Below are 12,399 nucleotides of genomic sequence, written 5' to 3'. Positions count from 1 at the left end.
GTGCTGTTCCTTCTTTCTTTTTCTTTCTGTTTTTCTCTTTGCAATGTCAACAAATCAACTTAAATGACAAGGAAACAGAAATAAGGAACTGATCAAAAAAGCAAGCTGAAAGGCAGCAAGTACTAGTTCCATAAGCTCCTGTAAAAATAGCCATCACCAACTGTGTTCAGTGGTAGGCTGAAACTTGTCAATTATGTAGTGGCTACTGCTCACTACATAATGAGACACGAGCAGGACTGATGAAGAACATATTGACTCCATTACTTAATTAAGCTTTTAATATGTAATTTAAATACTCTACATAAACTCACTAACCTTCTATTTTGAACGTACCGAAGTACTTTGTTCCCTATGCTTTATATCAACCATTTCACTCCATAAATATCATACTCTGGATCGATATCGCTTCTGTGTTTTTTGACTTTCCCAATTAAAGCAATCAGAAGGACAGCAACAATAACTACAATTTCTTTTCATCTAGCATAAGTAAGATGACTGACAAAGCAGCACAATTTAACATATAGGAGAAATCTTCATAATCATAGACTCTGTCAATAAAGGAGTGCACCAACTGACTTCCTAAAGAAACAAGAATGCTAATCAGTTCATTAGGGCCTTTGGGTTGTGATATTTAGCGACAGGATGTAATAGCCTGCTTGTCCATGGAGCCTAATTGTATTCAGGATGAAAAATTATTTCCACAAAGCACCATCCTTACTTTCTCAGATTTCCTGCTGGTTTCTTTTTATGAGCTGCATGCTTTTCAAGACATCAGCATCATTCAGCTTTCCTTGTCATAGGAACAGAAGTAAAGACAGGTCCGGGCTTCATCATGCTGTGCAGGATTATCTAACCTTTACATCAAACCTTCTTTTGCTTCGTAATTTATTGAAGCTCCTGTTCTTCTAAGAGAGAGCTTCTTTAATTAGTGTGTTCACAGACTACAGAAACCATATGCAACTTAACTGTTTTGAAATTACTGCCTATCTGTTGGGAGAAGTAGCAGGTGAGGACAAGCTATTCCTGTTTATAATCTTTACAGGTCAGAACAGTTTATTTGAATAATATAATACAATGAAATACGTAGCATGGGTGGTTTGACCAGTACTGATTTATTCAGAGTAATATTCACCTCACTTGTTTCTGACAGCAGTCAATATCCAATGATTAGGGAAAACCAGAAGGGAACTTTTAAGTATAGCATGGTAATTCAACAGATGTAGTATTTAGTTTCTAACAGTTTGCATGTTAGTGATTTTTCTGAGTTAAAGAAACCTCTGGATTACTCTTTAATAGCTCCAGCTGGACTATCTTTAGCTAACTGTTAAAGACTTCTATGAAATTAATTACATTTTCACCCTTTAACATCCCAAAATTAAATGCTACAGTTTAATTGTCTGTAGTGCAAGAAAGCATTTCTGTTAGTATATTTTAATGTGATGGACAGAATTTTAAATGGGATGAACCCTGGTTATTATAGGACACAATAATTATGCTCCTAACCTTCTCCCTGTATAGCATGCAAAATGACAGATTTAGGGATTTTTTCTGTATTTTCCTAATCTTTTTTGATTTTCCACTTTCAGAGTCCTCATGTATCAAAACATCTCTTACACAGAAACAACTGCCTATGGCTGATCATTGGAACCACTCTCTGACAACCTGTAGGTATGCAGTATACTCTTGAGATTTATTTTTTAAGTCTTTTGTGACTCCTGGTCACTCCTAGAAATCTATTGCTATTGTTTTATATTTTCCTTTTAAAAAATGAGCTTCATTTGAGACCTTCCTTCCATTCAAGATATTGCACAGCAGTGTCAACTGAAGTTCCCCCTACAGAAAACTGACGTGAAGGACAAATTCCACTTTATGGCTATGGCTGATCTTCTTGGCATACACTGAGAACCTACTTCTTCTCTGACAGGGTCACAGGTTTGGAAATGCTCGAAAAAGACAATGTGTACATCCTACTTTGCATTTGTTAAGATGCTCTCTATCTTTTTTAGGCAATCAGTAAACTGATTTAATGCCCTTCATATATAGGGATAGAATTTTAAACCTTAGAAAAGTTATTCTATTTATCAACAAAGTCCACCTGTAAACTATCTGACTTTGATTAAACTTTTCACAACTGTGACATGTTATCTTAAATGTAATTTATAACCTTCCACACTCAGGCAGTGCAGAAAAGTTCTTCAGAACTAGGGCAGGGATAGGCCACACCTTGAGCACTGGGTTCAGTTTTGGGCCCCGCACTCCAATTGAGGTGCAGGAACAGGTCCAGAGAAGAGCAATGAAGCTGGTAAAGGGTCTAGAGCACAGGTTTTGTGAGTGGCTGAGGGACCTGCGATTGTGCAGGGGAAAAGGTGGCCAAGGGGAGACCTCATTGCTCTCTACAATTCCCTGAAAGGAGGTTGGAGCCAGGTGGAGGTCAGCCTCTTCTCCCAAGGAACGAGTGATAGGACAAGAGGAAACAGCCTCAAGTAGCCCCACGGGAGGTTTAGGTTGGACATGAGGAATAATTTCTTCCCCTGAGAGTTGTCAAGGCCTGGCCTTGGCTGCCCAAAGTCAGAGGGAGAGTTCCTATCCTTGGAGTGGTATTAAAGCCATGAAGATGTGGTGCTGAGGGACATGGTTTAATGGTGACCTGGCAGTGCTGGGTTAAGAGTTGGACTCCATGATCTTAAAGGTCTCTTCCAACCAAATTGATTCTGTGATTCTAAGTCCAGTAAGTCAGTAATAAAAAAAATAAATTAGGCATCCTATGTAACCATTATTTTATTTTAGATGTTTAACATTAGTACATAAGTACATATTTATCCCTCAGCTTATTTTTTCCTGTGTTCTCCTTCTTAAGTAAAGTCAGTTTCTCCAGGGTGTTCTTTGCTCATTCTCAACTGAAGTTTGCTAATTTCTTTCACAGGTGTTTTATGGGTATGGAAGTTTTATAACCACACTTCTAAAGAAAGCTGTGCACTAAATTATCTGCTCCTTCAAGACCTAGTCATCAGCTTAAAATTGCAACAGTTAATAAGGTATTTTAAGTGCCAGCTCTGTAACTATTTTGCACCAATAATCTGTACTTTTGCATAGGCTCAATTTCTTAACAAGTGCTTCCCATTCCTAACTTTCTAGACTACATACTACTTTCTTAAGCAAACACAGAGTTTATATAATGCTAGAAATATTTCTAAGACTGTTATTATGGATATGCTTTCCTCTAGCTTCCTATATAATGTTTTCTTTCTTGCCTTCAGGACTTCTCTTAGTTCTCCTATTATGCTATTGGCATCTTCAGGGACAAAGCTTATATTTTGTACTAAAGAGACACCATGCTGGTAGGCTCAAATGTATCTCTCAAAACCACATTGAGCTGGAATAAAAAAAGCCAGCAACAGCAACAACACAACAACCTCACCAACAATATTGAAAGGTTACAGATAACCCACAGAGTCCAGAGAAGGCCTAAAGCAAAGTTGTAAACACTTTGATTGCAGCTAGTCTACCAAAGAGGAAACTGGCCCTGATGTGCTAAGAACCAGTATATCCACTTGGCCTCAGGGTTCCTTGCCATCTTTTATTCAACAGTATGAGATTAATCAAGAGAAATGTCTCCTGAGTCCCCCTGCCTTTGTACATAACAAAGTAGTCTTCCAGCTAGGTAATAACCTAACTGTGCCTGCAGAGAAAATCTCAACCTGTCTCTGTATCTGCTATTCCAGCTTCCAGATTAGTCTCAGTGTCAAGCATATATGACCATCATCTGGTAGGGAGGTTTAGGTGAAAGATTGGAGTTTTTTTGCTTTAATTAAGTATCTTCATGTCGCAAGGCTTTCTTACGAGAGAGATAGGCAGTGAAGTTGACTGCAGGATTCGGAACAAATAAGAAATAATAAGAAAAAGGATAAAAGAAATTTTGGCAAAAGTAAGACCAGAAACCAGTTTTCCCATGCTATGAATCTCATTTCTGAAATAAAAGAAGTTTTTTGGTTCTGTGATTGCATCTACAAAAACATTCCCAGTGGTAAGGCATGTCTTAGAAAACAAGTAAACACAGGATGAGACATCTTTTTCTAAGATATTCTCACATAAAAAAAAATACTTAGCATTAAAGTGAAGTGCTTAACATCCTTATTATAAATATTTTTTCACTACATTAATAAAGTTATACACAGTGTCAAGCCTGACAGGACGGATTTTTCTCCTCATTCTACCAGTACCAATGAATCTTTTATAACTGTTCATGTATTTAGTTCTAGATGAAAAAAAGAGAGTTGCATTTTTCACCAATAAATGCTGCAGACTAAACAGAAGTTATGCAAAGAAATTTAAAACTGATGGCAATGCAGTTAAATTACTTTTGATTGTATACTTTTTTGTAATTGTTTCAAAGGATATTGACATTTTTGCTACAAACTTATCATGCTTATCTTCAGAAATGGGAAAAGTCTGCAGATCCTTCTCAAGCTGTTGGAGTTGCTGCTCCATATGCTTCAAGCTCTTTTCCAGGTTTTCTGCCGACACTAAAACACAGAACATTCATTCTGTTAACACTTTAAACCAGAAACTGTTTGTAAAATACATGTTAAAAGCTTACCCAGTTCAGCATCCTACATTTTAAATTCTGAAATATAAGCACATTGAACAAATTACAATAGGAGGGGGTCACTATACAAAGTGCAGTTCCTCTCACTCAGGCAGTTGTCTAATTCTGATTAGATGTATGCTGTTTAAACATTGCATTTTGTCTCTTTTTATACCTAATGTTTTGCACTGCAATTATCAGTCTGTCTTAAATAAGCTCAGATATTCATATGCCAGTCTGTCTCTTCTGACTAACCAAAGTTTTGAAGCTACTCCAAGAATCACAATGCTTTCTTCAATCTCATTCTGTTAAAACAGAAAATAGGAACACTGGTATGGAAGATCATGAAGAAAATAAGACCCTCAAAACATTCTCTAACTCTGTGATAGATAAAGTGTGGCTAATGAACACCTACACATAAAACCTAAGATTTGGTTCCCTAGTTTGAAAGCAAATGCCTGATTAAAACAAATAAATCAAAGTAATTCGCCAGAGCAGTAATGTTTGTTAAGCTGGTGGGAGGTGCAAGCACTTGAGAAAGCACAGCAGAGTAAACCAGGGACGTGGGGAAAAGAGCAGAGATGAAGCATCAGGGATTTAAAGAAGAAAGTAAAAAGGCACATATTTTCTTGATCAGAAAATGAGAAAGACAGCTTTCACCCATTTAAGGCAATGCATAGAAGTTAAACACTTGATCTGTAATAGCTGATTAACACAAAAGACCATAAGAGTAACCTAAGGATAACTTCTATTGTCTTGTATTGTGTCCTGGATTTATATTATTGTAACCAGCTAAAACACACTTCCTGATCATTCAGGAAGTAATCAACATTTAAATACGTTCCATACGAACAACATATATGTGCTGGTTTGAGGCTAATTAGAATATTTTACTGAGAGAAATTAAATCCTTAGCTGTGAGAAGAAAGGGAAAAAACCCAACAGTAGCCTATATCACTAATTTTTCTGCTGAGAAATGCAACTAGTCAAAATATAGGTAAGACACTCACTTCTCACACACTTTTCAGCTCTCAGTTCTGCTCCTCTCCAGTGATCTGGATTTGTGTGGTTGCCTCTGCCTTAACTCTTTAATCCAAACTAACCCTTTTTTTTAATCTCTAACCTCCTTGTCATCTTTTTGACACCTCACCTCAGATCTTTCCAGATTTATGGGGACTGATCTGGTTATTTCTGAAGGGAGGAAAAGAGGGGGAGGAAGTTCAGGTCAGGAGCCTCCTGGCAATCTGATTTCTGGGAAGGGTATTGTGTTTCTGTATTATTTTTAATGTGTATATAACCATAAATATTGAAGTATATTTTAAATATCTGCTTGTACAATTGTGCTAAGCTGTAAATATAGCTTCATTCCTTAACTTCCAGCAAGCTGAGTCTAGTCTGGGTGATTTCATTAAGTGTGCGTGTGGGGGGGTAACTCCCAAACCATCACAATATGTAAATAAGAACATTTCTGAATTTTATTCTAATGGCTTGATTTTCTTTTTCCTCAAAAGAGAAACTCAAACTACACTTAAAAACCCATTAGAGGAAGTCTGTGGCCCTGTGATGTTACTCAGCCTTGTAGTGGATCCACGATTTCATTCATTGAGCAGAGTTATGCGTTAGAAAGTGTAAGGCACACATACTGAAGACTTATTTATCTCACAAAAACCTGGCACAGTCCCCAAACAGCTAGAGTAAAATGTTGCATAGCAACTACAATTCCATTCATAGCACAAAGGTTAACATAATGCAAAAATGATCAATGGCAACCTGTAAAAATGCTAATGTAACCTAAAAAAAAACCCAAATCCCAAATGATTTAGGGACCATCACCTTTCCAAAAAAGAATAAGGAAATATATATGCAAGTTTGTATTACAATATATAACTCATTTTGTTTACAATCAAAGTTTTAACAGCTGTACACTCTTATCCAATTTTATGCTAAGACTTGGTAGATTTTCACTCAGTGACTGATAAGTGCAAATCATCACCAGGTAGGTCAGCTGGCTTCAGTTAGTAAAGAAAGTAGACTGAAAAGTAGAAGCTGAGAATGTTGACTACATATATGTTTCAATCTTCATAGGTTCCAGAAACAAACTTGATTTGAAAATAAAGTCACCCATTTCAGAGTGAATCTGTCCAAGCCATGAGCTGCCAGCTTTGCAGCAGATGGTGTCAAAGGCTTTGCTGAGGTCCAGGTAGACTACATGCACAGCCTTCCCCGCAGTCACTAGGTGAGTAACTCGATTGTAAATGGTTGTCTCCCTCGTTGGCTCATCTTACGGATCATAGGGAAAGGCTGTTCCTGAGCCTTCAAGAGTTCTTTCTTGAGGTAGGTCCAGCCTTCCTCAACTCCTTTGGTTTTAAAGGTTGTTTCCCAAGAAAGGCTGTTTCCCAGGCTTAAAACCAAACCAAAACTAGACTAAAAAATCCAACCTGCTAGAAAATTCTCTACGTGAACTGCAGATAACTGCTGAGTAAGACATACATTGCTTAGCTATATAAAAGAAAACCAAAACAAGCCTAGAAACCCACTGCCTAGAGCTGATTAACAGACTGCAAACAAGAGATTTTAGAATTCTTGCTTCCAGCAAAACCAATTTTTGTTTTTATTGCTTCAGTTCTTTTGATATCGAATAGTTAAATGTTCTTGTTCCAATGCTTTTTTTTTCCCACCTCTGTCATGATCTTAAATTGTTCCTGAATTTAAAAATTCAATATTCCTTCCATTTTAGCAGTGAACAACTATTAGCTATATTTTCCTTTAAGGGACAGACTCAAGCAGAGGCCAGCTCACATGATGCTGGTACTACTGCCTTTGACTTACAATTCAGCTAAAACAGATGAAAAAAACATCAATTATGTAAATATAAGCAGCTCTCCAATAAAAAGATGACACAAAATACCTGCCAACCTTCCATACTGCCCACTTGGAATATATGATATAAAATCTGAAGGGACACAGAAGAATGGAAAATATAGAAAAACATATCTAAAACATTCCTAACTTTGATCCCTAATCCTGTGAAGATTCAGATATTAAACCCCAACGAAACTGAAGTTAGCAACTGCTATGAGTTTCCATTTGGAAGCACAGTCAAAGACTGGGGTTTTGAATGTTAGTAAGCCCACAAAACCCAGTTGTTCATTGAATATAATAAATGTGTGCCCCAACGATCTCCCACTTACACACTCTGAATCCTCACATACTTTTTCATAAAGGCTCACAGCATTTTTACACGCAAGGATTAAACTTCCTCATCTTCTGCTTTTCATAGTTAAAACATCTTTGTTCTTAGTTTCCTCATGTTTCTTAATAAGAGAACTAGAATCTATTTCCACAAGCCTTTTCACCTGCTTGTTTTAAAACCTTTCTGCACAGTATTTCAGGTGGTGACTCACCAGCCCCTTTTACTTTTGCATTACTATTTCTACAGTTCTACTGGAGATACCAGCTGGCAGCCGGTCACTAGTGGCGTCCCTCAGGGATCAGTGCTGGGCCCCATTCTCTTTAACATCTTCATAGATGATCTGGATGAGGGCATCGAGTCAGTCATCAGCAAGTTTGCAGGTGACACTAAGCTGGGGGCAGATGTGGCTGGGTTGGAAGGCAGAAGGGCTCTGCAGCGGGACCTTGACCGCCTGGACAGATGGGCAGAGTCCAAGGGGATGGGGTTCAATAGCTCCAAGTGCAGGGTGCTGCACTTTGGCCACAACAACCCCATGCAGAGATTTTATCCTTCTCTCCACTTTAAATTTTTATCTCAACAAGGTCAGATAGAGATTTGTAATTGTCAAAAATTTTCCTTACTCTTAGGTTTCTCAAATGTTCTATAGTCACACAATTATTAATATAGCCACAGTAAAACATGGTAAAAAAAATGTACTTACTAAACTTTTAGTTACCTATCTCAGATATCTAAGAATGTAGAAACAGAAACTGGCATTTACAAAATAAGAATACAGTATGATGATTTTTTTCTTTCAACAAATTTCTATGGACACCTTTAGATCCTTTCTCCTTCACCTCCAGACCATTATTCTTCCTTAAAATTAAAGCAGTGTGTCTCATAGTTTTGAAGCTATACCTGTTTTATCTTAAATCTTAGAAATAATGATCCAAAGCAAAACAACACTAATAGTGTGCTCTCTCCTTTCTCTTGCTGTAAGCCTTTTGCCACTTATCTCCACAGGTATGTCAGAAATCCTATATGCTGCCCAACTCATATGACTATTTTCTTGGACAGACGGTCACAATCCCCAAATCAAGAGTTTTCTTCTTGCCTCCCTTGTATTTTGCTTCCCTTGTGCTACTCCTGTCCCTGTATTCTGAAGGGAGAGAGTGATGGTGACAAGCTGATATCTAGTCTGACTCAAAATATTACACAAAATTAATATGGAAAAATTAATCTGGAAATATATTACTACTTTTGCCATTGGAACTTAATGCTGGACTGGTGGAAAGAGCCTGGTAAACAGTTCTTTAAAACTAGCAACATATTATTGATGCAGCAATAAAACTAAAGTTAAATGACAAAATACAGACTAAAAACATGCTCAAACCCAACTAAATAAACTCTTGTATTGTCAGACAGTTTTAGAGTGCTAACAAATAAATATTCCAGAGGCAAAGTGTTAGAAGGTTTCTGTAAATATCAGCAAAGCCTTGAAATATCCATTAACAGCTGAAAAACATCTAGCTGGATATACTCACTCAGTCTTACAGAAGACTTGAAATACAATATTTATGATTTTTTTCTCCCAAGATGACATTTTTTCTTGTCTTCTACAGCCATTTCCTAGCTTTCTTGCCTTTTTTCCCCCTTTCTTTCTCTGTGTATATATACAATACTCTTGTTAAAATCCTTTTTCCTCAAGGCTCCCGCACTGCCTTTTGAGCCCTTGGACTTTTGCTTCTGCAGCCAAAACAGACTCCAATTGCACACATAAAAGTAGCTCTCTAAGCAGGATTTAATTAATTGTCTCTTATTTTGAATTTGAGCATACTAATGTGTAATTGGTAGGCAATGAAGAAGGATTTTTGTACCCAGTTCCCTAGTATGTACATACATATGCACTTATGGCACCTACCTACTCATTAAAATTGAGTTTTCTCACCTTTAAGAGTCTATGCATCTGCACAATGTATTCAGCTTGTCTGTTGTGTTGCCCTTTCCATCATTTCAAGGGTCCTCTTGCAACTGATTTCTGCATAACTCCCTTTCAGCAGGTATCTGAATTTTTCCCCAATAGAGTGCATATATTCTTTTGTCTTAACCTCACCGTCACTTAAAACACTACACAGCAAGGAAAACTCTCAGTAACATCTATGTTTATAGACAGTTGAATGAATATGAAGTTGAAAGTATTGAGCAGTTCCACCCAAATCCTGCACTGTCTACAGATCAAACTGTCTGTATGTTTAAACAACTGGGGGCTCAAGGACTGCACTAGGGATTTGCAATGATACTTTACTGTTGAATCACTGTAAGAAAGCAAGCTACTTGCATGAACTATCGATATACTTTAATATCATGTTAGACTGAAATGTTGTTTTGATTACAGTGTGCAAATGCTCAGTCTTTTGCTTAATATTTGATTTGCTGAGTCATGGTTGCAAGTGATGCACATATTTCTACACTCAGAAAAAATAACATTTCACTTACATTTTAGCAGTTCATTGCATAACTATATCTGAAAACTACTGGCAAGGGAAGAGCACTGTGCAAAACTTAAAGCCATAACCATTAGGAGAAATAACACATATAAATAACTATGCCCAGTTCTGGGGCCCTCAGTTCAAGAGAGATATTGAGATACTGGAACATGTCCAGAGAAGGGTGACAAAGCTGATGAGAGGCCTGGAACACAAACCCTATGAGGAGAGGCTGGGGGCGCTGGGGTTGTTTAGCCTGGAGAAGAGGAGGCTCAGGGGGGATCTCATTGCTGTCTACAACTACCTGAAGGGAGGCTGTAGCCAGGAAGGGGCCACTCTCTTCTTCCTGGAAACCAGCAACAGAACAAGGGGACATAGTCTCAAGATGTGCCAGGGGAGGTCTAGGTTGGATGTTAGGAGGAAGTTTTTCACAGAGAGAGTGATTTGCCATTGGAATGGGCTGCCCAGGGAGGTGGCAGAGTAGCCATTCCTGGAGATGTTCAAAAAAAGCCTGTCTGAGTCACTTAGTGCCATGGTCTAGTTGATTGGACAGGGCTTGGTATTGGGTTGGACTAGATGATGTTGGAGGTCTCTTCCAACATGATTGATTCTATGATTTGCAGTACATACTTAGCAGCACTGCAAATGTTCCATCTGCTTTTCAGTGGAGCTTTTTTCCACTGTGTGTGCACTCAGAAAATAAACAACAAAACAAGAAACAAAATAAAACCAAATAAACAAAACAAAAAAAACCCACAAAGTAAAATACCTCACACACAGGCATAACCCTCAAAAAAAAAAAAAAAAAAAAACAAACCCCAAGAAACTGTTTAATTACTTATTTTCAATACATTGAGTTAGTTCAGAAAGCAAGAATGTTTAAGAAAGTCAACTCTAAAATGCATATTACTCTCAGAAGAATATGGGACTTGTATCCTGTTAAGTTGGCCTCACTTAGGTAGCAAGGGAGTGGGAAAGGTAAGGACTCACAGTATCACAGTATTATCAGGGTTGGAAGAGACCTCACAGATCATCAAGTCCAACCCTTTACCACAGAGATCAAGGCTAGACCATGGCACCAAGTGCCACGTCCAACCTTGCCTTGAACAGCTCCAGGGACGGCGACTCCACCACCTCCCCGGGCAGCCCATTCCAGTGTCCAATGACTCTCTCAGGGAAGAACTTTCTCTTCACCTCGAGCCTAAATTTCCCCTGGCGCAGCCTGAGGCTGTGTCCTCTCGTTCTGGCGCTGGCCACCTGAGAGAAGAGAGCAACCTCCTCCTGGCCACAACCACCCCTTCAGGTAGTTGTAGACAGCAATAAGGTCACCCCTGAGCCTCCTCTTCTCCAGGCTAACCAATCCCAGCTCCCTCAGCCTCTCCTCGTAGGGCTGTGCTTGAGGTCTCTCCCCAGCCTCGTCGCCCTTCTCTGGACACGCTCAAGCATCTCAATGTCCCTCCTAAACTGGGGGGCCCAGAACTGGACACAGTACTCATACCAATGTGGTCCATAGGTGATGAATCCCTTTATTGAAGCTAAGTGTGCTACTTACATCGTGGATTTGGTACAGGGGCATGTACTTCTGATAGGCTTACATAGCATAGTATGGGCTGTCCACACTCCTAGAGGCAGGCCTGACCAACTACCCCCCTTAACACCCCTTTGTGCAGCTAGCCACAACATTTCCTCATTCCCAGGGCTACCCAGCCTGCCCTCCTCGCACAGCTCAGAACTTTCTCAGCTTCTCTGCTAGCCTCCCAAGTCCACTTTTCTGCAGCTGTGCCTCCTTATCAGAATGACCTAAGTCTTATCCTGCCTACTCTGCTTATTTTCTCAGAGTATTCAGTTCTGCTCAATCCTGCTCAATCCTGTTCAAACCCCAGCAGTATCCCAGTAAATCGAGAGCTGTTGATCCATTACAGGCATAGACCAGGAGGGCAAAACTTAAATTCCCATAAAACTGTAGAAATATTTAAAGGTGTACTCAAACCACAATACCACACATTTTCCATTGAAAATATTAAATGCCCCTGGTATGGCATGTAAAATGCTAGAGTAGCACATGTTCTCCTCTTGAAAGGTACATTTCTAGAAAATAAATATCCACTTTGCATATATATGTCTATGCCTACAATTTTCAAGATTAAAAATCAAGT

The 12,399-nt window shown here is 38.7% G+C and overlaps 1 protein-coding gene across 6 annotated transcripts in view; it reads right to left on the bottom strand.

Moving 5' to 3' along the window:
• The window catches only part of DIAPH3 (diaphanous related formin 3), a 264,878-nt gene that overhangs the window by 112,060 nt on the left and 140,419 nt on the right, over positions 1–12,399 (bottom strand). For all 6 annotated transcript variants that reach the window (XM_064174349.1, XM_064174365.1, XM_064174358.1 and 3 more), the window contains one exon: positions 4,399–4,523. In XM_064174349.1, coding sequence (XP_064030419.1) covers positions 4,399–4,523 — 125 coding nt within the window. The remainder of the gene's footprint in view (positions 1–4,398; positions 4,524–12,399) is intronic.

The sequence above is a fragment of the Pogoniulus pusillus genome, chromosome 3, assembly GCF_015220805.1.
Source record: "Pogoniulus pusillus isolate bPogPus1 chromosome 3, bPogPus1.pri, whole genome shotgun sequence".
In the NCBI taxonomy this organism is placed as follows: Eukaryota; Metazoa; Chordata; class Aves; order Piciformes; family Lybiidae; genus Pogoniulus; species Pogoniulus pusillus.
This window is presented reverse-complemented; position numbering and strand designations above follow the sequence as displayed.